Source organism: Phocoena sinus, chromosome 7 (genome assembly GCF_008692025.1).
Source record: "Phocoena sinus isolate mPhoSin1 chromosome 7, mPhoSin1.pri, whole genome shotgun sequence".
Lineage (NCBI taxonomy): Eukaryota > Metazoa > Chordata > Mammalia > Artiodactyla > Phocoenidae > Phocoena > Phocoena sinus.
This window is the reverse complement of record NC_045769.1, coordinates 19,193,204-19,220,124: the sequence shown is the minus strand read 5'-3', so window position 1 is coordinate 19,220,124 and position 26,921 is coordinate 19,193,204. Positions and strand designations below refer to the sequence as shown.

Here is a 26,921-nt window from a genome sequence, read left to right as displayed (position 1 = left end):
CCATTAGTAGCATTGCCTTCTCCCTGCAGGTGGTGGTGGTGACAGACTATGCTGAGGGAGAGCTTTTTCAGATCCTAGAAGATGACGGAAAACTTCCCGAAGAGCAGGTATTCCTGGCTCAAACTTCTTCTACCCATGACCTCTTCTCAGTTTAAGGACTGGTAGCGAGAGCTGAGGGCATTGAGAGTCTCCAGTTTGAAAACTCCCAAGTAAAATATAAGAGTCTAGGTATATGTAGAGGCAGTGTGGTGTGACAGTAAAGTATGTGAACGCTGGAACCCAAATCTCTGAGTACAAAGGTTGGGTCTTCCACTTTGTAGCCGGATCTTCTTGGGCAAGTTACTTTAACTTCTCTTTGTTCGCTTTCCTCATTTTTTTTTTTTTTTATTTCCATTACTCTAGGAGGTGGATCAGAAAAGATCTTAAGGGCTTCCCTGGTGGTGCAGTGGTTGAGAGTCCGCCTGCCGATGCAGGGGACACGGGTTTGTGCCCCAGTCTGGGAGGGTTCCCCCATGCCGCGGAGCGGCTGGGCCCGTGAGCCATGGCCGCTGAGCCTGCACGTCCGGAGCCTGTGCTCCGCAACGGGAGAGGCCACAACAGTGAGAGGCCCATGTACCGCAAAAAAGAGTGTGCTTCCTATGTTTTCCTCTAAGAGTTTTATAGTGTCCAGTCTTACATTTAGTTCTTTTTTTTTTCTTTTTTTCTGTGGTACATGGGCCTCTTACTGTTGTGGCCTCTCCCGTTGCAGAGCAACGGGGTCTTCTGTGTCTCCATACAAATTTTAAGCTTTTTGTTCTAGTTCTGTAAAAAAATGCCATTGGTAACTTGATAGGGATTGCATTGAATCTGTAGATTGCTTTGGGTAGTATAGTCATTTTCACAATATCGATTCTTCCAATCCAAGAACATGGTATATCTCTCCATCTGTTGGTATCATCTTTAATTTCTTTCAACAGTGTCTTATAGTTTTCTGCATACAGGTCTTTGGTCTCCCTAGGTAGGTTTATTCCTAGGTATTTTATTCTTTTTGTTGCAGTGGTAAATGGGAGTGTTTCCTTAATTTCTCTTTCAGATTTTTCATCATTAGTGTATAGGAATGAAAGAGATTTCTGTGCATTAATTTTGTATCCTGCAACTTTACCAAATTCATTGATTAGCTCTAGTAGTTTTCTGGTGACATCTTTAGGATTCTCTATGTATAGTATCATGTCATCTGCAAAGAGTGACAGTTTTACTTCTTCTTTTCCAATTTGTATTCCTTTTATTTCTTTTTCTTCTCTGATTGCCGTGGCTAGGACTTCCAAAACTATGTTGAATAATAGTGGTGAGAGTGGACATCCTTGTCTTGTTCCTGATCTTAGAGGAAATGCTTTCAGTTTTCCACCATTGAGAATGATGTTTGCTGTGGGTTTGTCGTATATGGCCTTTATTATATTGAGGTAGGTTCCCTCTATGCCCACTTTCTGGAGAGTTTTTATCATAAATGGGTGTTAAATTTTGTCATAAGCTTTTCTGCATCTATTGAGATGATCATATGGTTTTTCTTTTTCAGTTTGTTAATATGGTGTATCACATTGATTGATTTGCGTATATTGAAGAATCCTTGCATCCCTGGGATAAATCCCATTTGATCATGGTATATGATCCTTTTAATGTGCTGTTGGATTCTGTTTGCTAGTATTTTGTTGAGGATTTTTGCATCTGTATTCATCAGTGATATTGGTCTGCAATTTTCTTTTTGGAGTATCTTTGTCTGGTTTTGGTATCAGGGTGATGGTGGGCTCATAGAATGTGTTTGGGAGTGTTCCTTCCTCTGCAATTTTTTAGAAGAGTTTGAGAAGGATGGGTGTTAGCTCTTCTCTAAATGTTTGATAGAATTCACCTGTGAAGCCATCTAGTCCTGGACTTTTATTTGTTGGAAGATTTTTAATCACAGTTTCAATTTCATTACTTGTGATTGGTCTGTTCATATTTTTTTATTTCTTCCTGGTTCAGTCTTGGAAGGTTATACCTTTCTAAGAATGTGTCCGTTTCTTCCAGGTTGTCCATTTTATTGGCATAGAGTTGCTTGTAGTAGTCTCTTAGGATGCTTTGTATTTCTGTGGTGTCTGTTGTAACTTCTTTTTCATTTCTAATTTTATTGATTTGAGTCCTCTCCCTCTTTTTCTTGATGAGTCTGGCTAATGGTTTATCAATTTTGCTTATCTTCTCAAGAACCAGCTTTTAGTTTTATTGATCTGTGCTGTTGTTTTCTTTGTTTCTATTTCATTTATTTCTGCTCTGATCTTTATAATTTTTTTCCTTCTGCTAACTTTGCATTTTGTTTGCTCTTCTTTCTCTAGTTCCTTTAGGTGTAAGGTTAGATTGTTTATTTGAGATTTTTCTTGTTTTTGGAGGTAGGCTTGTATTGCTATAAACATCCCTCTTAGAACTGCTTTTGCTGCATCCCATAGGTTTTGGATCGTCATGTTTTCATTATCATTTGTCTCTAGGTATTTTTTGATTTCCTCTTTGATTTTTTCAGTGATCTCTTGGTTATTTAGTAGCGTATTGTTTAGCCTCCATGCGTTTGTGTTTTTTATGGTTTTTTCCCTGTAATTGATTTCTAATCTCATAACGTTGTGGTCTTGATATTATTTCAGTTTTCTTAAATTTACTGAGGCTTGATTTGTGACCCAAGATGTGACTTATCCTGGAGAATGTTCCGTGCACACTTGAGAAGAAAGTGTAATCTGCTATTTTTGGATGGAATGTCCTATAAATATCAATTAAATTTATCTGATCTATTGTGTTATTTAAAACTTGTGTTTCCTTATTAATTTTCTGTTTGGATGATCTGTCCATTGGTTTAAGTGAGGTGTTAAAGTCCCCCACTATTATTGTGTTACTGTCGATTTCCTCTTGTATAGCTGTTAGCAGTTGCCTTATGTATTGAGGTGCTCCTATGTTGGGTGCATATATATTTATAATTGTTATATCTTCTTGGATTGATCCCTTGATCATTACATAGTGTCCTTCCTTGTCTCTTGTAACATTCTTTATTTTAAAGTCTATTTTATCTGGTATGAGTATTGCTACTCCATCTTTCTTTTGATTTCCATTTGCATGGAATATCTTTTTCCATCCCCTCACTTTCAGTCTGTATGTGTCCCTAGGTCTGAAGTGGGTCTCATGTAGACAGCATATATATGCGTCTTGTTTTTGTATCCATTCAGCAAGCCTGTGTCTTTTGGTTGTAGCGTTTATTCCTTTCACGTTTAAAGTAATTATCGATATGTATGTTCCTATGACCATTTTCTTAATTGTTTTGGGTTTGTTTTTGTAGGTCCTTTTCTTCTCTTGTGTTTCCCACTTAGAGAAGTTCCTTTAGCATTTGTTGTAGAGCTGGTTTGGTGGTGCTGAATTCTCTTAGCTTTTGCTTGTCTGTAAAGCTTTTGATTTCTCCATCAAATCTGAATGAGATCCTTGCCGGGTAGAGTAATGTTGGTTGTTGTTCTTCCCTTTCAACACTTTAAGTATACCATGCCACTCCCTTCTGGCTTGTAGAGTTTCTGCTGAGAAATCAACTGTTAACCTTATGGGAGTTCCCTTGTATGTTATTTGTCGTTTTTCCCTTAGTGCCTTCAATAATTTTTCTTTGTCTTTAATATTTACCTATTTGATTACTATGTGTCTCGGCATGTTTCTCCTTGGGTTTATCATGTATGGGACTCTCTGCACTTCCTGGACTTGGGTGGCTATTTCCTTTCCTTTCCCACATTAGGGAAGTTTTCAACTATTATCTCTTCAAATATTTTCTTGGGTCCTTTCTCTCTCTCTTCTCCTTCTTGGACCCCTATAATGTGAATGTTGTTGCATTTAATGTTGTCCCAGAGGTCTCTGAGGCTGTCTTCATTTCTTTTCATTCTTTTTTCTTTATTCTGTTCTGCAGCAGTGAATTCCAGCATTCTGTCTTTCAGGTCACTTATCCGTTCTTCTGCCTCAGTTATTCTGCTATTGATTCCTTCTAGTGTATTTTTCATTTGATTTATTGTGTTGTTCATCTCTTTTGTTTGTTCTTTAATTCTTCTAGATCTTTGTTAAACATTCCTTGCATCTTCTTGATCTTTGCCTCCATTACTTTTCCAAGTTCCTGGATCATCTTCACTATCATTATTCTGAAATCTTTTTCTGAAAAGTTTCCTATCTCCACTTCATTTAGTTGTTTTTCTGGCGTTTTATCTTGTTCCTTCATCTGGTGCATAGCCCTCTGCCTTTTCATCTTGTCTGTCTTTCTGTGAATGTGGTTTTTGTTCCACAGGCTGCAGGATTGTAGTTCTTCTTGCTTCTGCTGTCTGCCCTCACTTTCCTCATTTTAAAATGGAAATAATAATAATGTCTACCTCATAAGGCTATTGTGAAGATTAATGAGTTAATTGCTGTAAAGTGTTTGAAAGTGTGCCTGGCACAAGTGTTCAATATATCTAGCTATTTTTAATGCTGTTGTTATTGTTAGGCACCTCTAGGTAAGAAGGCCCAGTGTGGTGGTACCAGAGAGGCAGGAAGGGATAAGCGTTGTGGTTAAGGCAGGATTCACCACCAAGGCACAGTGGTTAGCCGTAGGGTTTGGTTGAAGACATTCTCCAGCCATATTCATTCTAGGGATTTCTCTGTACTCTAGCAAGTAGGCCCCCTTCAGGACTTCCTGTCACAGCATTCTGTTTCCTTCCAAGCATTCATCATTATTTGTGAGCCATCATCTTATTTGTTTTGTCAGTCTTGTTTGTTTGTCTGGCTACTTCTCTTGAGAGAAGGGACTTTGTCTTATTTAATAACAGCTAATATATATTGAATGCTAAGTGCCAGGCACCATTCTGAGCAATACGTTACTTTACATGCTTTAACTCATTTAAATCCTCACAATGATCCTATGAAATAAGTAGTATCATTATTGTCACCTTATGGGTAGATGATGAATCTGAGAGCCATAAGATAATTTGCATGTGGTCATGCAGTTAGTGAGACTCAATAAATTTTCCTTGAACGAATGAATGAACAAATGAAAGAATGAATGAATAGGGGAGCAAGAACTAAGGAAGGTATCTTGTGAAGCTCTGGAAGAAAGGGAGGGAAGAGAAGATCACATCAGTAGTAGTATTAGGGTGGAGTCTTTGGGCTCATCAGCAGACTCCTTCCGCTGACTTCTCCTTTATTCCTCTCACCTGTTTGACCCCTAGGTTCAGGCCATCGCTGCCCAGTTGGTGTCAGCCCTGTACTATCTGCATTCCCACCGCATCCTCCACCGAGACATGAAGCCTCAGAACATCCTCCTTGCCAAGGGTGGTGGCATAAAGCTCTGTGACTTTGGGTGAGGTGCCTGACCTTCTGTCTCTGTTTCCAGTTCTGCAAGGAGCCTTAGATCATATGCTTGACTTCCTTGGGCCTCATTTTAGAACCTGAGCTGGAGACTGGGATTCCTGCTGGGTCTTGGAAGATGGTCTGTTTGTTCAGGTTGGGGATATCTCACACAGTGACAGGTAGCAGTGACCAGCTCTAGAGTTTATTATTTCTCTATTTCTCTATCTGTCTATCTATCTCACACAGTGACCAGCTCTAGTGTTTATTATTTATTCATTTATCTATCTAATTTTTGGCCCTGCCCCACTGCATGCTGGATCTGAGTTCCCCGACCAGGGATCGAACCTGCGCCCCCTGCAGTGTAAGCACAGAATCTTAACCACTGGACCGCCAGGGAAGTCTCTCTTGTTTTTATTGAATATCTTCTTTTTCCATTTTGATTCCATCATCTACTGCAGATTTGCCCGGGCTATGAGCACCAACACGATGGTGCTGACATCCATTAAAGGCACACCACTCTACATGTCTCCAGAGCTGGTGGAGGAACGACCATACGACCACACCACGGACCTCTGGTCTGTGGGCTGCATACTGTATGAGCTGGCAGTGGGCACTCCTCCTTTCTATACCACGAGCATCTTTCAGCTGGTCAGCCGCATTCTCAAGGACCCTGTGCGCTGGCCCCCCACCATTAGTCCTTGCTTCAAGGTGATGAATACTGAAAGACTGCTTTTGCATCAGAAACCTGTCTCCCTCTGCCCTGTTCCCTTTTCCACAATTTTTTTCCAGAGCTGGGGCTGCACTTTGCAGTTACTTAATTGATGCAGGAGCTGGGGCAAGCTGCCTTGCTTTTGTACTGCAGAGCCTTATTCTGGGAGGGTGATCTAAGGTGTGCCCAACTTGGGAGTAGCAGCCCCTCCTTGGGTCAGGCTGTCCTTTATCAAAATGGAGAGGTAATTTCAAGACACCAGAAACAGATATTGGTCCCTTTACACACTCTCTATTCTACTAATTTCCTATCAGATGCAATGGCCGAATGATTTCCAGATTTGCCAACACAGCTGTCCTCTTCCTGAAAGAATCTTTAGATATCCAAATGGCCATAGCTGATGGGGCTAGCTCACTGATTAGGGGCAGAGGATAGAGATGGTGCCTGTCTTTTGCAGTTAAATCTCAGCAGGCCCGGGTGGGGGTCGGGGGAGGGAGGAAAAGGAATTGACCTTTTTTATTTTTCATCTAGGGCAAGATTTGAGCCTTCAATAAAATTTAAATGCAGCCTTCTCCCAGGGTAAAACCTCATGATAACTTTCCTTTGTTTTATCTAAGATGAAAAGAGACAAGTTTCTCCCCAACCTATTTAGCTGGGGGTGGCCCAAATAATTATCAAAAAGAACCTAAACAAAGGAAGCATAATTGGGTGATATACATAAGATATACATTCTCCCTTAGGGCAGACCTGCATGTATCTCCAGCAAGAGCCAAGGTGTAATAATCACCTTGTTTTAGAACAAGGGTTATAATCTACTAGTACCTTCTATTCCTATTTCAGGCCCAATTGAGGATTTCCCCAAGGATACCTTATAACAGATGTACCCTTTTCAGACAGCCTCCCTGCCCCTCCACCATCTGAAGACTTGCTGAAAGATTTGTTTTTGAGTGCTCCCAAACACATCTTTACACAATGACTTATGCGTGTGAGTGTGCTTTTAACTGTAAGTGCCTTTGTTCCTACCCAGCACAAACCAACCACAGTCAAAGGGAGGGCAAAGTGAGCAGTTTGGGAGCCCCTTGAATGTTCGCTTTCTGAAGATGATTGTGAAGGTGACATCCCTCTCTTTCTCTTCGTTTTTTTTCACTTCTTCACAAAGCTGTTGACATTGAGATTTCTGGTTTTACTTTTGGTGTTCCAAAATGTCCGTGGACAGGAATTGGGGCTCCCCAGAAGGTGAGGCAGTGAGGTTTGTTCATGATTTCAGCCAGGGAAATGAGACCTAAGGATAGGATTAGAGAGCGCGTGATTAAGACCAGCCAGCCTGTTGTAAGAATGCACTCAGGAGTCTTGGTTGACCGATTCTGATGAGTTTGAGAGAGCCTGTGGAGAAGTGAAGGCTGATGGGGTATCCTTTATCTCCACAGAACTTCCTTCAGGGACTGCTCACCAAGGACCCCCGGCAGCGTCTGTCCTGGCCAGACCTGTTACATCACCCCTTTATTGCTGGTCGTGTCACCAGTGAGTCCTTAGGGTTCCCAGGGCTCTTGCACTTCCCTAGTACTCTACCCAATGCAACCCCTGACCCCAACGTCTGGATCCAACATATATTCTATTCCCCACCAGCTTGAATTTTCTCCCTAGCCCTTTGCATGACCCTTGCCACTTCCCTTGTAACCCTAGTCCCTCTTTGCCATTTTGTCAAAAGGGTCTCCTTCCACAGAAGCCTGGAGATGCTGAAGTTGTCTCCGGCCAAATGGAAACAGTGGCGCAGCTCCAGTGTGATCACCTGTCCCCCTCTTCTCTCCTTGCAGTATTAACTGAGTCAGCAGGCCCAGATTTGGGTACCCCATTCACCAGTCGCTTACCCCCAGAACTTCAGGTCCTAAAGGACCAACAGGCGCATCGTCTGGCCCCCAAGGGCAACCGATCTCGCATCTTGCGGCAAGCCTATAAGCACATGGCTGAGGAGGCCAAGCAGAAGGTGTGTGGGGCAGAAGGGCATGTATGACATAGCCAGGCTAGTGACTGGGGGAGTTGGAGAAGGAGGGTGACTTTCTAGGGTTGGGAAAGGGCCACGAATAGGATTCATAGTGCCTTATGACAACTAAGTAGTTCTGACTCAGTGTCTCATTTCCCGCAGAAACACCAGAACACAGGACCTGCCCTCGAGCAAGAGGACAGGACCAGCAAGGTGGCTTCTGGCACAGCCTCTCTGCCCAGACTAAAGGCCACTCCTCAGGAACCAAGCCTCTTGACTGGGGTCTTAGGCTCAGAAATGAAGAGCAGCTGGGCTGAGTGGAGGGCTGGAGAAGCTCCCCCTGCACCTTGGTGAGGAGGGTAGAACCAGGGATTTATAGGATGAGGTCGCTTGCAGATCTTTGGCTCCAGTCAAAGCAAATACAGCATGGTCCCTGTCACTCACTACTGCCTAAATGTAGACAGGGCCCTGGGAGTCTTGAGTCCTGGGTGCCTGAACCCTAATTCCAGGTATTGATACTTTCCTGATTCATCAGGAAATGTGGAAACTTTCCTGTCTCTATGTCTCAGTTGTATTGATTCATTAACTGAAAAGGAAAGAATCATCTCCACGCAAAATTGAAGATTATTTGAGTTGAGACCTACGGGTGAAAACCGCCAAGGTAGCTTTGAGAAGAAGATCCAAAGTGGGAGGGCAGTCAAGGATATGCGTGTAGTGGACCTATCCTGTCCTGGCCAGATCCTAGAAGGAGGTCTCCTCTAGCCAATCCTATATGGCTTATTTTTCATTCCTATCCTGGATGTAGAGGGAGGGACAAGTTCATGAACTCTAAGCCTCACAGGTCTGGAACTCATCTTACTCCCTGCTTCCTCTAGCAGGGAAAACTGGATCACCCAGGATTGTGAGCAAGCATTCCCAGAGCTGAGGCCAGAGGTGGTGGGCCAGCAGAGCCTTGATGCAGTGGACCTAGAAAATGAGGTGAGACCTAGGAGCTCCTCCTGGCCTTATCCCTGCCATGGGATGTTGGGTCTTGGTAGATGTTTTCTAGAACAGTGATTCCCAACCCTCCAAGGAATAGCTCCCTTTGTGTTAAAAATTGCTTTCATATTATTTATAGATTTTAATTGCATAGTATCTGAACATTTAATTATCAAAAATTGGAGTACATAAGTAAAAAGGAAAGTCCCTCTTGAGCCTTATTTCAGTCCCAGAGGTGTCTGTCTCCTTCCTTTTTGTGCTTTTACATATGTTTATATATATGTCCACATAGAATATATAGTTTGGCTGTTTTTACATTACTGAGTTCATACCATATGTATCGTTTTGCCTCATGCATCTCTTACATGATCTGTTCTAGAGATCTTTCTACATCTACTTCAATCTTTTGTTTTTTTAAGGTTTTAACTTTTTATTTTGAAAACATTTCAAACTTAAAGAATAATTGTGAAAATAGAACCAAGAATTCTTAGATACCGTTTCACCTAGATTCACCAATTGTTAAAATTCTGCCACATTTGCTTTATGGTTCTCTTTCTCTATATATGGACACATCATCTTTCTGAATCATTTTAGGGTAAGTGCAGACATGCGCCTTTACTGCCAAATATACTTTAGTGCGCGTTTGCTAGGATCAGGGTGATGCGCTTGCACCACCTCAGTGCAATGGTAGAAGTCAGGAATTTGGCACTTAATCTACAGTTACTTAATCTACAGTCCATATTTAGATTTTGCCAATTGCTCTGGTAATGTTCTTTATAGCAAAAACATGTTTTTCCCCCGTCCACAATCCAATCCAGTGTTAAGCATTGCATTTAGTTGTTATGCTTCATTAGTCTTCTTTAATCTGAAACCGTTCCTACTCTTTCTTTGTCTTTCATGCTTGATAGTTTTTAGGTGCACAGGTCAGTTATTTTGTAGAATGTTCCTCAAATTGATACTTTTGCATAATTAGATTTGAGTCATGCATTTTTGGTGGGCACACTACATAAGTGATGCATTGTCAGTACTACAGTCTTTTTAACAACTTCTTAGTATGTCCTAATATGTATATGCCATGGTTGATTATTCCCTTACTGACTGGCTCTATGATGTTTCCAATTTTTTGTATTATAAACCATGCAGTGGGTATCTTTCTAGGTGTCTCTTTATGCACACCTGCCAGTGTTCTCCAAGAGACTTTTCAAGACCCCTCATTTACTGCCAACTCTACCTTTTTAAACGGGTGGCTGAAAAAAATACATCTGTGCCAAAGGAGTCACTGGCCTTTTGCAGTTACTTCATGATTCCCCAGGTTGGGAGCTACTACCCTTGAACCTGACACACTCCTCCTGACCTCCTTCACTCCCTGATGCCTCAGGAGCCAGACAACGATGATGCTGAGTGGCGGCACCTGCTAGAGACCACTGAGCCTGTGCCCGTCCAACTGAAGGCCCCTCTCACCCTGCTGTGCAATCCCGACTTCTGCCAGCGCATCCAGAGTCAGCTGCATGAGGCTGGAGGGCAGGTAACCAGCAGAAGCATACCATGGATGAAACTGGAGACTGTTTTCACAGATGAGGCATTAAAAAACGTTGATTGACATAAGGAGAAAGAAAGTTTGTCCCTTTCCTATTCTCTTTCACTCCGTCTGTTTAATTCAAGGAGATTTGCCAGCCTCCTTTAGTAATACAGAAAGAGCAGACCTTGGGTTTTTCTTTCTGAAGGGAAAAGTATTCCTCTAGAGCAGGGATCAGCAAACTTTCTGGTGGAACTTTTTTAGGCACTGTTGTCCAAGAGGAAAAAATGAAGGATATCATGTAACTACTTCTTTAATGAGAGAAAACACATTTCCACAAAATTTTTGACAAAATAAAAAATATGTAACAATTTAAGTGTGTAATATTTTCTAATGCAGGTATACTAATGAGAAGAATGAGATTCTTTTTTAGGGGATAACATCTTGCTTAATTGGTGTTCATAATTAGTATTCTCTCCTACAAAGCCTTTCCTTGTGTCTCTGAAATGGTCATCTTCTTTCCTGGGAACTCACCGAAGTATGTTGCGTGCATCTCTCTCTCTTTTCTTTAAAGTTTTTTAAATTTTATTTTATTTATTTATTTAGGCTGCGTCAGGTCTTAGTTGTGTCATGTGGGATCTTTCGTTGCGGCCAGCGAGCTTCTCTCTAGTTGTGGCGTGTGGGCTCCAGGGCGCATGAGCTCTGTAGTTTGCAGCACGTGGGCTCTCTCGTTGAGGCGCACGAACTCAGAAGTTGTGGCACGTGGGCTTAGTTGCCCCGCGGCATGTGGAATCTTTGTTCCCCGACCAGAGATCGCACCCGCATCCCCTGCATTGGAAGGCAGATTCTTTACCACTGGAAAGAAGTCCCTTTTCTTTAAAGTTTTAAAAAATAATTTTTAGTAAATTTACCAAGTTGTGAAATCATCACCATAATTCAGTTTTAGAATATTTTCATCACCCCAATAAGATGATTCTTAACTATTTACAGTTAATTATCATTCCCACTCCTAGTAACAGGAGACTACTTTCTGTCTATTATATTTGTGTTTTCTGAACATTTCATATAAATATGATCATACAATGTATAGTCTTTGTGTCTGACTCCTTTCTCTTAGCATAATTTTTTTTTTTTTTTTTGCGGTACGCGGGCCTCTCACTGTTGTGGCCTCTCCCATTGCGGGACGCACAGGCTCAGCGGCCATGGCCATGCGCCCAGTCGCTCCACGGCATGTGGGATCTTCCCAGACTGGGGCATGAGCCCGTGTCCCCTGCATCGGCAGGCGGACTCTCAACCACTGCGCCACCAGGGAAGTCCTTAGCATAATGTTTTTGAGGTTCATTCATGTTGTAGCGTGTATCGATACTTAATTCCTTTTCATTGCTGATTAATATTCTGCTGTACAGATATATCACATTTTGTTTATCCATTCCACTAATTGATTGAGATTTGGATTGTTTCCAGTTTTTGGCTTTTATGAATAATGCTGCTTTGAACATCCATGAGGAAGCCTTTGTGTGGACATATGTTTTCATTTCTCTTGGGTGTATGCATAGGAGTGGAATTGCTGGGGCATATAGTAAATTTATGTTTAAGATTTTAAGAAACTGCTGGACTATTTATTTTCCAAAGTGGCTGCACCATTTTACATTCTCACCGGCAATGTATGAGGGTCCTCATTTCTCCACCTCCTTGCCAACATGTATTACTGTCTGTCTGTCTGAGTGTAGTCATTTTAGAGAGTGTGAAATAGTATCTCATTGCCATTTTAATTCACATTTTGCTAATGACTAATGTGAGCATCTTCTCATGTGCTTATCAGACATTTGTATTAATATTTCTTCTTTGGTGAAATATCTAATCATTTTTTTGGCTCATTTTTAAGTTGGGTTGTTTTCTACTTGAGTTGTAAGAGTTCTCTGTATCTTCTGGATACAAGACCTTTATCAGATGTATGATTTGCAAATATTTTCTCTCAGTCTCTAATATGTCTTTTTATTCTCATAAGAATGTCTTTTGAAGCACAAAGGTTTTAAATTTTGAAGTCCAGTTACCATTTTTTTCCTTTGTGGATTATGCTTCTGGTGTTGTATCTGAGAAATCTTTTTTAAACCCAAAGTCTTGAAGATTTTCTCCTATGTTTTTTCTAAAAGCTTTCTAGGGCTTCCCTGGTGGCGCAGTGGTTGAGATTCTGCCTGCCGATGCAGGGGATACGGGTTTGTGCCCCGGTCTGGGAAGATCCCACATGCCACGGAGCGGCTGGGCCTGTGAGCCATGGCCGCTGAGCCTGCGCATCCGGAGCCTGTGCTCCGCAACAGGAGAGGCCACAACAGTGAGAGGCCCGTGTAAAAAAAAGGCTTTCTAGACTTTTAGCTCTGACATTTAGGTCTCTGACCCATTATGAGTTGATTGTATATATTGTGAGGTAGGGATATAAGTTCATCTTTTCGCATGTGGTTATGTAATCATCCCAGCACCATTTGTTGAAAAGACTCTCCTTTCGCTCTTGAATTACCTTGGCACCCTGAACCTCTCTTTTGGCCCTTATCTGTCCTCCTTGTGTTGGATAATTTTTCAGTGGGGAAAGAGGTTAACAACTCTGCCTCCAGGGTAAAACTTTCTGAGTTAGAATTCCAGCCAAACTACTGTGTGTGATTATTGACTACTTACTTAACCTATCTAGAAGCTTCAGTCTCCTCGTCTATAAAATGGGTAATTGTATTTACTTTACAATCACTAGGGTTATTGTAAAGATTAAGTGAGTCAATAAGTGAACAGATTCAGAACAGTGAGTAGCATATTGTAAAGCACTTGATGTAAACGTTAGTCTTCTTTTGAAGAATAACCTTTTAAAGAATAACCATTGGGTGGGGGGAGTCATCCAATAAAAGAGCACCTATTAAAAAAAAAAAAAAGAATAACCATTTAAAAATATAATACTGTCCTGTATAAAAATAAGTGGTGGGTAGGATCTGGCCTGCAGGTCATATTTTGTCAACCCCTGATCTAGAGTTGAATAATATTGTTTTGTCTATCTGGAGTTGAGCAACATTGTTTTGTGCCCATTGTTTCTAATTTTCAGAAATGTGTGTGTGTGGTTTCATTTTGTTTTAAGGTGAAGGGCTGGAGAAGGGAGGGAGCAGATAGGAATGTCACTGGGTCTGTGACTGACTGAGGGGAGGTGTTCCCCCCTCCTCCCGGTTTGGTCACCTCTAAGTCAGGTGACCTGGCCATCTATATTCCCCTTTCCTGGTACACTTTCCCTGTTTCTCTGTTCTCCTTTTCTGGGTTTTAGATTCCCAAAGAAAGGAATGAGAACATTTGGTCTGCTTTGTCAACATCTTGGGGACACTTGGTATCTGTGACTCTCCTTCCTTTACCTCTCATAATATCGATTACTGTCTCTTTCCCTTGTGTCACCCAGATCCTGAAAGGCGTGGTGGAGGGCGCTTCCCATATCCTTCCTGTGCTCCGGGTCCTGAGCAGTCTTCTGTCCAGCGGCGGTGGTGACTCTGTTTCCTTGTACTCCTTCTGCCGTGGGGCAGGGCTCCCCCGGCTGCTGCTCAGCCTCCTCCGACACAGCCAGGAGAGCAGCAGTATCCAGCAGGTAAGCGCTGCGCCAGGAGCCTCTCAAGACTTAGCAGAATTTCTTCTCTTTGGATTTCTTTTCTTTGAATTGCCATCTCTATTTGGCCCAACTGCCTTTTCTTTTCTTCTCCTCCTCTCTAGTTAGTAGATCATGAATTGCAAATTCTCATGCCTTCCGAGGCCAGGCAGATAATGTCATCAGTGAAGTAGACTGTGTGTGACTATATGAATCAGTGGGAATGTGAGAAACTGAGATCTCGTGCTCAGTCGGAACAGGGCATCCTCTCCTCAGCGCCACCTCACTGTTGTTAGGGGGGAATATGGGCTCAGTGGTGCCAGATCCTGCAGTTTTCCAAGAAAAGCTAGAAATCCAGATTTTTATGTGCAATTTCCCAATATTTAAAGCACTGTGTTTTTGTTTGTTTGTTTGTTTGCTTTTGCGGTACGCGGGCCTCTCACTGTTGTGGCCTCTCCCGTTGTGGAGCACAGGCTCGGGACGCGCAGGCTCAACAGCCATGGCTCACGGGCCCAGCCGCTCCGTGGCATGTGGGATCTTCCTGGACAGGGGCACGAACCCGTGTCCCCTGCATCGGCAGGCAGACTCTCAACCACTGCGCCACCAGGGAAGCCCAGAGCACTGTGTTTTGAAAGGTAAAATCCTAGGCTTTACAGGCCTGATTTTATAGAGCAGAGTACTGAAATTCAGAGATTAACTAACTCACACACGGGCACTGCCTTGTCAGTGGTCATGGAGATGATAAGCGGGAGAGCTAGGAGTGAGTCTCAGTGTCCACGTCCCTGTGCTGTGTCCCGACGCAGCTGAGCTGGAAGGCCGGAATGCAGAAATGTTTAACGTGGCCAAGGCTCGGTGGCCGGAAGCTGCACTCTGCTGATGAGTGTTAGTCTTGAGAGTTTTTAAGGAATTTAGAAAAGAATTTGAGCTATTTTGAAAAATAGAACCTCCTAAACTCCAAAATGCTGTTCAGGCCCAAACAAGACACATTTTCTGGCTGTTTACAGCCCGTCGGCCGCCACTTTGTTACCTCTGGATCTCCTCTCTCTGTCCAAACACTCTCTTCCCTCTGTCCCTTTCTGTTTGCTCAGGCTGACTGGATATCTGACACACTTTTCCCTTAGTCTTTGTTTCCATCCCCTACATTGCCCTAACTCTCTGTCCTCTTCCCTGGCAGCAACGTTGGTATGGGACCTTCTTACGGGACCTGATGGCTGTGATTCAGGCCTACTTTGCCTGCACCTTCAATCTGGAGAGGAGCCAGACAGGTGACAGGTGGGATGAGAGGCATTTTGCTCTGTTGCTCAGTTTGGCTTCAGTTTCTACCCCCATTTCTTCCCATCCCCTTTAGGAAGAGGCTAAGTAAGGAGAAGCCATGATTTGTGCCAGGTTTAGGGGTCAGCTGAGTGACCTCTTAGAGTCCACCTAGTCCTCTTAAGGACCCCGAGACACCTCCAGGTTTGCGCACGGAATTTCAGGTTCTCAGCGTTAGCAGTCGCACTAAATAGAAGGCTCAGGGTGTGAATAAGCTAGAGAAAATGACAAAGAGGCCTGGAGGTGTGTGCGTGCAACTGTGTGTGTGTGAGGGGAGAGGAGAGAGAGCACTCTGGTGTGTTCCTTTGCAGAGATTCTCCTACCTGCCCTGAACGGACCCATTCACAACATGTGGGCTTTTAGTAGAGAGATGAGAAGAAACCACGGACTCATTTTTTCCTAGCCTACAGGTATTTCAGGAAGCTGCCGACCTCTTTCTGGAGCTCTCGGGGAAACTACTGGCCCAACCAGATGACTCTGAGCAGACTTTGCGGAGGGACAGCCTTATGGTAATCTGCTCCCCCTTCCAGATTTCTGTCTGTGGTTTTCCCTGTGTTTCTCCCATCCTCTTTCTTACAGCTCTGTAGGGTTAGATCGAGGTAATACAACAAATGTTTGTTGAATGCCAGCTGTGTGTCATATGCCATCTGAGTAAGAGAAAGTCCCCATCTTCAAGGGATCAGGGCTAGTCTAATAGGAGAGATGTGATCAAGGACAACAGTGTGAAAAGTGCATTAGAACTTCATGTAAAATGTAGAAGCACCACTGAAGAAGACCAACGCTACTTGGAGGGTCATAGAAGAAATCTTTTTTTTTTTTTGGACCCACCACGCAGTATGTGGGATCTTAGTTCCCTGACCAGGGATTGAACCCGCGCCCCCTGCAGTGGAAGCACGGAGTCTTAACCACTGGACCACCAGGAAAGTCCCTAAGAGTCATAGAAGAAACCTTGAAGGAGGAAATCATCTCTGCTAGGATTTGAAGAATGAATAGAAGTTTGCCAGGTGGATGAGGCAGGAAAGTAGGGAGGACATTCCGGGTAGAAAGAGCAACCTATATTAAAGCCCAGAGGCATTAAGCAGTGTGGCCTATTTTAGGGAACCACAAATAGAAGTATTTCTTCTTGAGTAGACTTACAGATCAGCTAGTATTCCCAACCTTGTTTGTCCTACAGACTAGTAACCTATGTGGGTTCTCTCTCCTGGACTCTGGAGGTGAGGGATGGGAAGGGAGGCTTGAAAGAGAAAATAGTTGAGTTCTGACTGATCTCAGAGGAGACAGAGAGGAACATGTTCAAGGAGGGAAACAATTGCCTGGTCATTGTTCAGACTGGAAACTGGGAGCACAGATTTGGGCTACATTCCTACTTCCAGCTAGCAGCCAGCAGTCCATTCAGTCTCTTCTTTTTTTTTTTTAAAAAAAAAAAAAGAAATTTATTTATTTTTGGCTGCATTGGGTCTTCATTGCTGCGCACGGGCTTTCTCTAGTTGCGGCGAGCGGGGGCTACTCTTCGCTGTGGTACGCAGGCTTCTCATTGCAGTGGCTTCTCTTGTTGTGGAGCACGGGCTCTAGAGCACAGGCTCAGTAGTTGTGGTGCTTGGGCTTAGTTGCTCCCCAGCACGTGGGATCTTCCCGGACCAGGGCTCGAACCCGTGTCCCCTGCATTGGCAGGCAGATTCTTAACCACTGCGCCACCAGGGAAGCCCAGTCTCTTCTCTTCTGACAGCCCATTTTAACATCCCTCACCCTTTACAGTAAGGAAGCTTTTAACATCTAACGTACATTTTGGCCAGTAGTGACTCACATTATTGGTCAGCACTTCTCATATGTCACTGTGCACTGAGTAGCATGGGGAGTTTGGAATAAATTCCCCACCTCTCGAAATTCTGAATCAATAAGACTGGGTTGGGAAGGACCCATGAATCCCCAGGAATTCTTATACTCAGGGTCCACAGATAATACTTTGAGAAACATCATCTAGGGAGCAGCTGATCAGAATAAAAGGATTGACACCTAAAATTGCTGTCCTTGAAATGTGAAGGCAGATATATTGCACTTTCTGTGTGAGGAATCCTTAAGAGTCCATCAGCTGGTCCCCCTGGGTTTCTCTCCTTTCTCAGGTTCTCCGGGCACTCCTGCTCCTTATGCTAAGTCCAGTCAGTTTTCTGATGTGCCTGCTGTTAACCCTGCCTTGTCTCCCTTAGTGCTTTACTGTTCTGTGTGAAGCCATGGATAGAAACAGCTGGACCATCTCCAGAGCTTTCTACTCCAGCCTGATGACCACACAGCGGGCTGTGTTGGATGGGCTCCTTCATGGCTTGACAGTTCCACAGCTCCCTTTCCACAGCCCCCCAGGTAACTGGAATGGGAAGGTAAGGTTCTCTCGACCTATTTGTTGAGTAGGTCCAGCTCTTTCTCCTGCCTACTTGTTGAGTAGGTCCAGCTCTTTCTCCTGCCATTACCTAGAATAGGCCTGGCATTTAGTGAGTGTTAAATAACTACGAACTGAGAGAAAGAATGGGGAATCTTAAACAACCAACGTCTTCCTGCGTTCTTTGCCTTTCTCGCAGGAGCCCCCGAGGTGAGCCAGCCGCTTCGGGAGCAGAGTGAGGATCTGCCTGGAGCCCTCTCCTCGGCACTGGCAGCCTTATGCACTGCTCCTGTGGGGCTACCTGGCTGCTGGGAAGCCAAGGAGCAGGTCTGAGCTACAATTTTTTTGTTCCTGTCCTCCCTGTTGCCAGAGTAGGGGAGGGTGGCCCAGCTTTTCAGAAAGGCAGAAAAACAAGCTTTTATGCCTCCCCTTACTCAGTACTTCCAGAAACAGATGCTCCCACTAGGTTTGAGCCACTTGTAGAACATGATGTAGCCAAAATCCCAGAGCCCTTGGCCAGCTGATTAGAGAGCTCAGTGACAAACTGCCCGTGTGGTGGGGTAGCTGATCTGAAGCCACCAGTGATGCTTCCTCAAGGGTTCAAGATTCAAATTTCCTGCTCCCTTTTGGCTAGCAACACTTTCCTCTGTACCTGCCTGCAGTGGGACTTACCTAGGCCTTGCCTTTTGGTTCTCCACTGGCCATGAAGACTGGGAATGGAATGGGGGCTGAGGTTCCTGGTGAATCTGGGGAAGAGTGGCTAGCAGGGGGTTGAGAGTCCTGATTAGTTGGAGATATGAGAGGAATGGGATTGGAATAATGGGAATGGGATTGAGTCTTCAGGTATGTCTCTACAGATCTCTCGGCATTTGGCAAACCAGCTCACTGAAGACAGCAACCAGCTGAGGTCATGCCTCATCTCTGGCCTACAGCATCCCATCCTGTGCCTACACCTTCTCAAGGTACTGCCTGCCCATTAACTCTTGGCCTTTCAGACTTCTTTTTCACCCCAAGGACTAAGAGAGAGAGAAAGAGACACTGAGAGAAATGAGAGACTCCCCCCTTGGAGGACCCCTTTCTGCTTTTAAAATTGTTCAGCTGAGATGACCCTACTGTCAGCCAGTCCTCAGCAGAACCGAGAAGTGTCCATATCTCACAGTCTTTCAGCAAGAGGCACAAGTGGCCTGAATTTCTCTAATATCCCTAGTTGTGGATACTAGATCTGTCGAGAGGCTAGCCTGCTTTCAGCTGAGCCTTTCAATCTAGGAGCCCAGGGGCTGCTCTGCCTCCCTGACAGACTCCTTCCGACTCCCTTTAGGTTCTCTACTCCTGCTGCCACGTCAGTGAGCCCCTGTGCCGTCTTCTAGGGCAAGAACCCCTGGCCTTGGAGTCACTGTGGAAGTTGGTCCAGGGCAAGGTAGGCCAGCAGCACGAGTGGGCATCTCTTGGGGGCCCCACCATCTCAATCAGAGGAGCCTCTGGTATCTCGGGTTTCCTTTGTAGGTAAAGGTAGTGGATTGGGAAGAGTCTGCTGAAGTGACACTGTACCTCCTCTCCCTTCTCGTCCTTCACCTCCAAGATCTGCCTTCTGGGTGAGTCATAAAGCAGGGTCTCTCCACTGAAATCTTCCACCCACATAGCTCACCCAGACATGGATTGTGGGGAGTGACACCCTACAGCCTGTCCTTAGGAGGGATTGGGACAGAGGGTGTGAGGGTTTCTGTACAAAAGAGACCTAGATTCCCACTGACTTTGTGCCTTGGAGGTGGACATGCAGCCTAGGTGGAGAGTGCCATCCAAGGGAGAGGGCAGGCCACGCAGCAGCCTTGATGTATCTCTTTATTCCAGAATGGAGAAGCTAGGCAGTGAGGTTGCTACTGTCTTTACCCATTCACACGTCGTCTCTCTTGTGGTGAGTTTTCAACCTTCATCTTCCTTCACTTTTCACCCTATCATCCCACCCTTCTGCAAGCAGGAGAGTCATTTCCTAATTTGCAGCTGTTTGTGAGGCATTCTTCTGGACCAGGACAGAGAAATAAATCCTCTCTGCCTGTCCCGAGTACCATTCAGATGCGGACATTCCTCCACCTTGTCTAACTCTCCACAGAGCTCGGCAGCCTGTCTGTTGGGACAGCTTGGTCAGCAAGGGGTGACTTTTGACCTCCAGCCTGTGGAGTGGATTGCAGCTGCCACACATGCCCTGTCTGCCCCTGCGGAGGTGAGCTCTACCAGGGAATGCAGACACGCATTTTTTCGGAGTCAAATAAGATCTGTGTTCAGGGAGAAAGACTGAAATGCCAGCAAGCCTAGAGTAAACTAAGGAGTGCGAGAGAATCAGGGCGTCTTTCCTGTCCTATCCTTCTGCCCTCAGATCCCTCTGAGTCCAGACTGTCAGGGCTTTAGGTTTGTTGTTAACTTGCAGGACCTCTGAAGGGGGAGGGGGAGGCAGCATGTGTGTGTCTGTGTGTCTGTGTGTGTGTGTGTGTGTGTGTGTGTGTGTGTGTGTGTCTCTCTCTCTCTCTCACACTTGCCTCCTGAAGGATCTCCCCTCCAGCCTCTCTCCTCTCCAGTCCATTTTCTTCACTGCCACCAAAGTGAGCTTTCTTAAAGGAAAACCTGCCCATTTGTTCAACCGGTAATTATTTCACACATAAATATAATAGTGAGTACCAGGCACTATTCTCGGCTTCGAGAATACAGCAGTGAAAGGAGAGACACAAAAATCTCACCCATGTGGAGCTTGTGTAAGTCCTCAGTGGCTTCCCACGGTTTCTGGGTTAATGTCCAAATTGGTTAGCAGGCTACTCAAAGCTCATCTGTTCCCTCTGGGCTCTCTAATCCTGCTCCACCAAAGAATTAACATTTCCAAAGTTCACTGTGGTCTCTCACGACCTGCCTTTATGGAAGCTTTGACCTCTCCCTTCCTCATCTCCCTTTTATTTATTTTTTTTTAATTTAATTTATTTATTTAACATCTTTATTGGAGTATAATTGCTTTACAATGGTGTGTTAGTTTCTGCTTTATATCAAAGTGAATCAGTTGTACACATATACATATGTCCCCATATTTCTTCCTTCTTGCATCTCCCTCCCTCCCCCTCATCTCCCTTTTAAACTTTTAATCCCATCAGTTTCCTACCTCCAGGAGGCAGAGTTAGCACTCTCAGCTGTGTCCCGTTCCCTCTCCACAGCCCTCACTCACAGCCTCTCGTGTAGCAAAAGCATCTTCCTAAACCCTAATGGTTTGTCTGCCTGCTCACCCTACTGACTGTGTGTCTTTAGGACAGAGTTAGTCATTGAACGAATAGGCAGGAGCCAAGACTCCTAAGTCCAAAAGAACTCTCCCCACTACACCAGGCTGAAGAAGAACTCCTTCTGCCTGACTTGGAGTTGGGAGCACAGGCCTGTGTGGTCACCTCACCCCTCTCAGATCTGCTCTCTTCCCACCTCTCTCCGACAGGTCCGGCTGACTCCACCGGGTGGCTGTGGATTCTATGATGGCCTCCTCATGCTTCTGCTGCAGCTGCTCACCCAGGTACAGCTGCATCCTAGGACGGATGGGAAGTAAGGAGAGCTGCTTTGGGGAGCCACTGGCCAATAGGAAGGAAGAAGCAACACAGTCACCTCTCCTCTCACACCGCCTGTGATGGCCTTAAATTGGACCCATCTGCTGTCAGTACGGACCCTTTAAGGGGAACCATTCAGCTACATCCCTTGGGATTCAGTGGGAAGAAAGTTGTAATTCCCTGGTTTCCAGTAGACATACACATGGGTTGAGAGGTCAGGGGTTAAGATGTGATAAGCGAGGGAACTGGGACAACAGGGAAATCCTAGGTGGGAAAACAGAAGGAATTATTTCTGGGACTCCTCTTCCTCGTAGGTCAGGGACAAGAGTGAAAAAAGGCGTTTTGACTCCTGTCTTGGACCTCCTCGTTTACCCTCATTCAATTTTGTCTCTAGCAGGGGAAGGGTAATCCAATAAGGGTCATGGCTAGCTCAGAAATGTGGACCGTTCTGTGGCACCGCTTCTCCATGGTGCTGAGGCTCCCTGAGGAGGCATCTGTACAGGAAGAGGAGCTGTCACTGTCCAGTCCACAAAGCCCAGAGCCAGACTGGACGCTGATCTCACCCCAAGGTATCTTTCCAACAGCACGGCCCCTTTTGTCGGGCCAGTGTGTTGATTCCTCTTCAAGAGGAAACAGCCTAGAACTGGGTTAGCCCATGGAGGTGGCTACTGCTGCTGCCGCCTGGGGAGAGGGTGGCAGAGTCTGTGCTGGAGCTGCTCAAGGACAGGGAAGGGACTGAACTGAGGGTAGCCCTGAGAGCCTTGGGGACGCAGGGGCATCCTGACCTCTTGCCTGCTCCACTGGGTCTCCATTCTTGGTGTTTCCAGGCATGGCAGCCCTGCTGAGCCTGGCCATGGCCACCTTTACCCAGGAACCCCAGTTATGCCTGAGCCACCTGTCTCAGCGTGGAAGTATCCTCATGTCCACCCTGAAGCATCTGCTTTCGCCCAGCTTCCTGCATCACCTGACCCAGACGTGAGTTGGAGCTAGAGGAGGGAGACCAGAAAATTCAATGTTGGCTATTGGGGGTAGGAGGAGGGGAAGGCAGGAGAGAAAGAGCTGACAGCTTGAGCTATGAGGCAAGAAATGGGATTACTGAGGTTGGGGAAGGAGAGCTGGACTAGGGAATTTGAGAAGAGTCGGGGGAAGAAAGCTAAAGGTTGGGTGCACCAGACTGAGTATATCCTTCCACTCTCCTCTCCTTAGGCCTCAGGGGCCTGAGTTTCTCCCCGTTGTGGTGCTCTCTGTCTGCCAGCTCCTCTGCTTCCCCTTCGCCCTGGATGTGGATGCTGACCTCCTTGAAGGTGTCTTGGCTGACCTCACAGACTCAGAAGTCACAGCCCACCTGCTGCAGGTACTGGGGAAGCTACCCAGGCAGGAAGGTGGGAGAGGAAGGTGGCCCAACCCTGTGTACTCAAATTCACTTCCCGACAGCTCTCGCAGGCCCCTGCAGGAGTGCAGCACCTGGCTTGGTCTAAGAGTTGAGTGGAGAAAGCATTCGGGCCTGAACAGGGGCATGTGGTTGGAGCTGGGCTGGTGCCTCTTCTCTTCATCAGTCCGATATCTGGATTCACTTGGAACCCAGTGGGGTGGATATCTTAGTCTAGGCCCTGGAGACTCAGCTCCTCAGCTGGGAATCACTTCCTTGGAAATTGTTGGCATTAAGCAGTGAGCGGGTCTCTGAAGCAGAGAGACTAAGTCCTTGCAGAGCAAGGCATGGACTTGGGAAGGACCTGTTCCCCTGGGCTCCACGTTGTGTCTCACGTGCGGTGCTGTGGCTCAGGTCTTCCGGCTTTCTGTGGTATTCTCACCAGAGTTTGGCTTTTCTCTCTCCCAGATTGTGGGCTCCGTCTCAGTATCTTGCTGCAGTGTATTCTCCCTCTCCCTGAGCTCTTTTGCCTGCACCCCTCCCCTTCTCCAGGTCTGCTGCCACCATCTTCCACTGACACAAGCCGAGCTGCCCATCAGTCTGCTCACACACCTGGCTCTCTCTGAGCCCCCCTCTCTCAACCAGTTTGTGAGCACAGTAGCCGCCTGCCCTACAACCACCATCTCATTCCTCTCAGCTGCCCTCCTGGGTGACCAGCCGCTGCTGACCTCTGACCTTCTCTCCCTCCTGGCCCACACTGCTCGGGTACTGTCTCCCAGCCATTTGTCCTTTATCCAGGAACTCCTGGCTGGCCCCGATGAATCCTATCGGCCCCTGCGCAGCCTCCTGGGCCACCCAGAGAATTCTGTGCGGGCCCGTACTTACGGGCTTCTGGGACACTTGCTCCAGCACAGCAGAGCCCTGCGCGGGGCCCTGCAGAGCCAGCTAGGACTGCTCAACCTTTTGCTGCTGGGGCTTGGAGACAAAGACCCTGCTGTGCGGCGTGGTGCCAGCTTTGCTGTGGGCAATGCAGCCTACCAAGCTGGTCCCCTGGGGCCTGCCCTGGCAGCTGCGGTGCCCAGTATGACCCAGCTGCTTGGAGATCCTCAGGCTGGTATCCGGCGCAATGCCGCATCAGCTCTGGGCAACTTGGGGCCTGAGGGTTTGGGGGACGAGCTGTTACGGTGCCAAGTACCCCAGCGGCTCCTAGAGGTGGCGTGTGGAGACCCCCAGCCAAATGTGAAGGAGGCCGCCCTTGTTGCCCTCCGGAGCCTCCAACAGGAGCCCTGCATCCATCAGGTACACCTGAGGGACTTCGGAATCACCATGATGGGGCTGGTTTTCACAACATTTTTCTGAGATAGTCTTTAAGGAATTGGGACATCTAGAAACCCAAGCTGTATCCTTCTCTGGGAGCAGGAAACCCAGAGGCCGTGACTTGGTCATGAGTTTTTCATCTAACATTTCACACCTGGAGAAGGGAGGGGACCTGGAAGAAGGCTCCATTGGGCTAGGAGATGACTGGGATCTCAAGGACCAGTGTTTCTTTCTTCTGGAGGCTGTGCAGGAGGGAGGTGAGGGAAGACTAGACGTTGAGGTATAGAGTGCTTTCATTCTGAGGGCCACGAAGGTGCTAACTATCTTTTTTAGCACTTACCATGTGAAAAGTACCATGCTTAGTATTTTACCTTTATTATCTGGTTTAAGCTTTACTTCTCATTTTGCAGGCAATGAAACTGAGGCACAAAGAATTTAATAACTTGTCCAAGTTACAAAGCTAATATGCAGGATTGGACTTTTGAACTCAAGAGTCTAAGTCCAGAGCCCATGCTCTTTTTTTTTTTCCTTTGGCCGTGCCACACGGCATGTGGGATCTTAGTTTCCTGACCAGGGATTGAACCTGTGGCCCCTGCAGTGAAAGCATGGAGTCTTAACCATTGGACCACCAGGGAAGTTCCTAGAGCCCATGTTTTTAACCTGCTTTACTCTGTTTTTTCTTCTTTCTGTTCAATTTTCAGTATATAAACAGCCCAATGGAAAAATCATACGTCTACCTGTGATAAAGCTAAACCTCCAAATTATAATAGTTCAATGTGGCAGCATCGGGTGGTTCATGCAGAAGAGAGGTTCTGACAGGATGGTTATGATATAAGAGTTTTTTGGCAGTCCGTGTGGGGAAATAATAAAAGGGATTCTTGGTGGTAAGGAGGTCCAGACCCACTGGTCTAGATCCACAGCTGGGAGTCTCACCTTTTGGCTTAGTTTTACTGCTGCATTTATTACCTCTTCCTGGGGACAAGTGCATAGGTCCTTTGGTGCCTTGGTTTCATGGTCTGTAACCAAAGAGAATGGAAATAGACCTCTGGTCCTGGTGATTCCTGTCCCCAAGGTCTGTCTTCTCCCACACAACCTATTTTGAGTCCCCAAGAGCTCATTTTCTTTTTCTTCCTTTTCTAGAGTGGGAATTGCTGGGCCAAATCACAGTCCTCTGCATGTCATGTTCTGTCATCTCTCTCTATCCCACAGGTGCTGGTGTCCCTGGGTGCCCGTGAGAAATTAGCCTTGCTCTCTCTGGGGAATCAGTTACTGCCATGTAGCAGTCGCAGGCTGGCCTCTGCCAAACACTGCAGGAAACTCATTCACCTCTTGAGGCCAACCCACAATACATGACCCCAGATTCCTGGGGTCCAGCCTCCAATGTTCATTGCCCTACTGTTGCCAACCCTTCCTTTTTCTGCTCTACAAGCCACCAACTCAACCAAGAGCTAAAGAGACTGAAAGAGATAAGCTGCCAATCAACCGATTTGGGAACGAGAACCTAGAAGAGACTTATGTATAAAACTCCTTCTTTCCCCCAGATTCAGGATGATTTCAGCCAGTAAACTTCATTGTTGTGGTGCCAGAGGAGATTCCTTTCTTCTCTACATCAGGGGGTCTTTTCTCCAATAATGTGCCTTTAAACCCAAGGGACATGCCTCCTGGACCTTAGGGAGACACCTTCTACCTGAGAGGTCTCTTCCTTTCTGGAGCTCCTGAAATCTTCCCAGCAGGTTCTTGTTTTAGATGCAATGGTCCCAGACAGTGATGAAGACAGAGCCTGCCTCTAGGGGATAGCCTGCTGTGGGGCTAAATGCCATCAGTCCCTGTTATGGAGGGCTCCCCAGCCTGTAGCCCCCATTCCCATCCATTGGTGGGGGTGGGAGTGTACCTTTTCTTTCTTCCTTCCTCCCTCCCTCTTTCCTTCCTTCCTCCCATCCTTCCCTTCCCTTTCCTCCCTTCCTTCCTTCCTTCCTTCCCTCCCTCCCTCTCTCCTTCCTTTTTTCTTTTTTTTTTTTTTAACCCTACTTGGAGCTGCTAGGGTAAAAAGTTGAGAGGTTCAGCTCTTTTAGCTGATGTGTGATGCTGGAAGCACTGGTTTTCTGTTCACAGAAGATCCTGGTTTGGAAGCTTATTTGTATCTTTTCCTGCCTTCCAGCTTCCTCCATCTCAGATGAGCTGCATGTGATCACCTACTTCCAAGCCAGGGCCAGTGGAGCTGAAATAGGAAAGGATAGGTTTAAACAGAGGGGTAAATTGGATTGCTTTCTGATCTCAGGCTTAATGACTAGTTTTAATATTTGGTGGAGTTTCAATGTATAGGGAAGCCCAGCTGCTTTAGAAGGATGGAGATTGTACAGTTTACCAGAAAGGGATGTTTGGCAGGCCCGTTGGTTAGAATCATAATCCATACTGGAAAGCTTAAACCTTCACTCACTGGATAGCTTGCAACCAGCTTCCCAGAGCCCTAATTTCTCCATCTGTAACATAGGGAGACTACTTTTTGTCCTTCCTTAAATTCCACTTGTTTTAGAAATGAAAGATGAGTAAGGTGCCTTTATTTTTATAAAGAATTCATTTAGACCTCATTTTCATTGCCCACTGTCTGTGTTTATATTTTGGCAAAAATAACATTTTTTTCTAGAGACCACCATAATTTCTTCCTATCCAGATTATTTCAGTTCAGTTCAATATATATTTATTTATTTGTTTGTTTTTTAAAGTTGTTTATTGAAGTATAGTTGAATTACAATGTGTTAATTACTGCTGTACAGCAGTGACTCAGTTATACATACATATATACATTCTTTTTCATATTCTTTTCTATCATGGTTTGTCACAGGATATTGAATATAGTTCCCT

General features: G+C 45.6%; 1 protein-coding gene across 10 annotated transcripts in view; it reads left to right on the top strand.

Moving 5' to 3' along the window:
- STK36 (serine/threonine kinase 36) overlaps nucleotides 1–26,647 on the top strand; it is a 28,437-nt gene extending 1,790 nt beyond the window's left edge. For 3 of the 10 annotated variants that reach the window (XM_032637279.1, XM_032637280.1, XM_032637281.1), the window contains exons 4-27: nucleotides 30–107; nucleotides 5,217–5,347; nucleotides 5,796–6,045; nucleotides 7,474–7,567; nucleotides 7,861–8,030; nucleotides 8,190–8,377; nucleotides 8,903–9,005; nucleotides 10,384–10,530; nucleotides 13,946–14,128; nucleotides 15,300–15,397; nucleotides 15,840–15,945; nucleotides 17,641–17,791; nucleotides 18,007–18,134; nucleotides 18,665–18,769; nucleotides 19,126–19,224; nucleotides 19,311–19,399; nucleotides 19,656–19,719; nucleotides 19,915–20,025; nucleotides 21,268–21,342; nucleotides 21,768–21,942; nucleotides 22,201–22,348; nucleotides 22,580–22,727; nucleotides 23,295–24,041; nucleotides 25,269–26,647. In XM_032637279.1, coding sequence (XP_032493170.1) covers nucleotides 30–107; nucleotides 5,217–5,347; nucleotides 5,796–6,045; nucleotides 7,474–7,567; nucleotides 7,861–8,030; nucleotides 8,190–8,377; nucleotides 8,903–9,005; nucleotides 10,384–10,530; nucleotides 13,946–14,128; nucleotides 15,300–15,397; nucleotides 15,840–15,945; nucleotides 17,641–17,791; nucleotides 18,007–18,134; nucleotides 18,665–18,769; nucleotides 19,126–19,224; nucleotides 19,311–19,399; nucleotides 19,656–19,719; nucleotides 19,915–20,025; nucleotides 21,268–21,342; nucleotides 21,768–21,942; nucleotides 22,201–22,348; nucleotides 22,580–22,727; nucleotides 23,295–24,041; nucleotides 25,269–25,412 — 3,732 coding nt within the window. In that variant the 3' untranslated portion in view covers nucleotides 25,413–26,647. Of the gene's footprint in view, nucleotides 1–29; nucleotides 108–5,216; nucleotides 5,348–5,795; nucleotides 6,046–6,577; nucleotides 7,032–7,073; nucleotides 7,159–7,473; nucleotides 7,568–7,860; nucleotides 8,031–8,189; nucleotides 8,378–8,902; nucleotides 9,006–10,383; nucleotides 10,531–13,945; nucleotides 14,129–15,299; nucleotides 15,398–15,839; nucleotides 15,946–17,640; nucleotides 17,792–18,006; nucleotides 18,135–18,664; nucleotides 18,770–19,125; nucleotides 19,225–19,310; nucleotides 19,400–19,655; nucleotides 19,720–19,914; nucleotides 20,026–21,267; nucleotides 21,343–21,767; nucleotides 21,943–22,200; nucleotides 22,349–22,579; nucleotides 22,728–23,294; nucleotides 24,042–25,268 lie in introns of those variants that run through there. The other 7 variants (XM_032637282.1, XM_032637283.1, XM_032637289.1 and 4 more) reach the window with 7 other exon arrangements.
- Nucleotides 26,648–26,921: the final 274 nt, after the last annotated feature.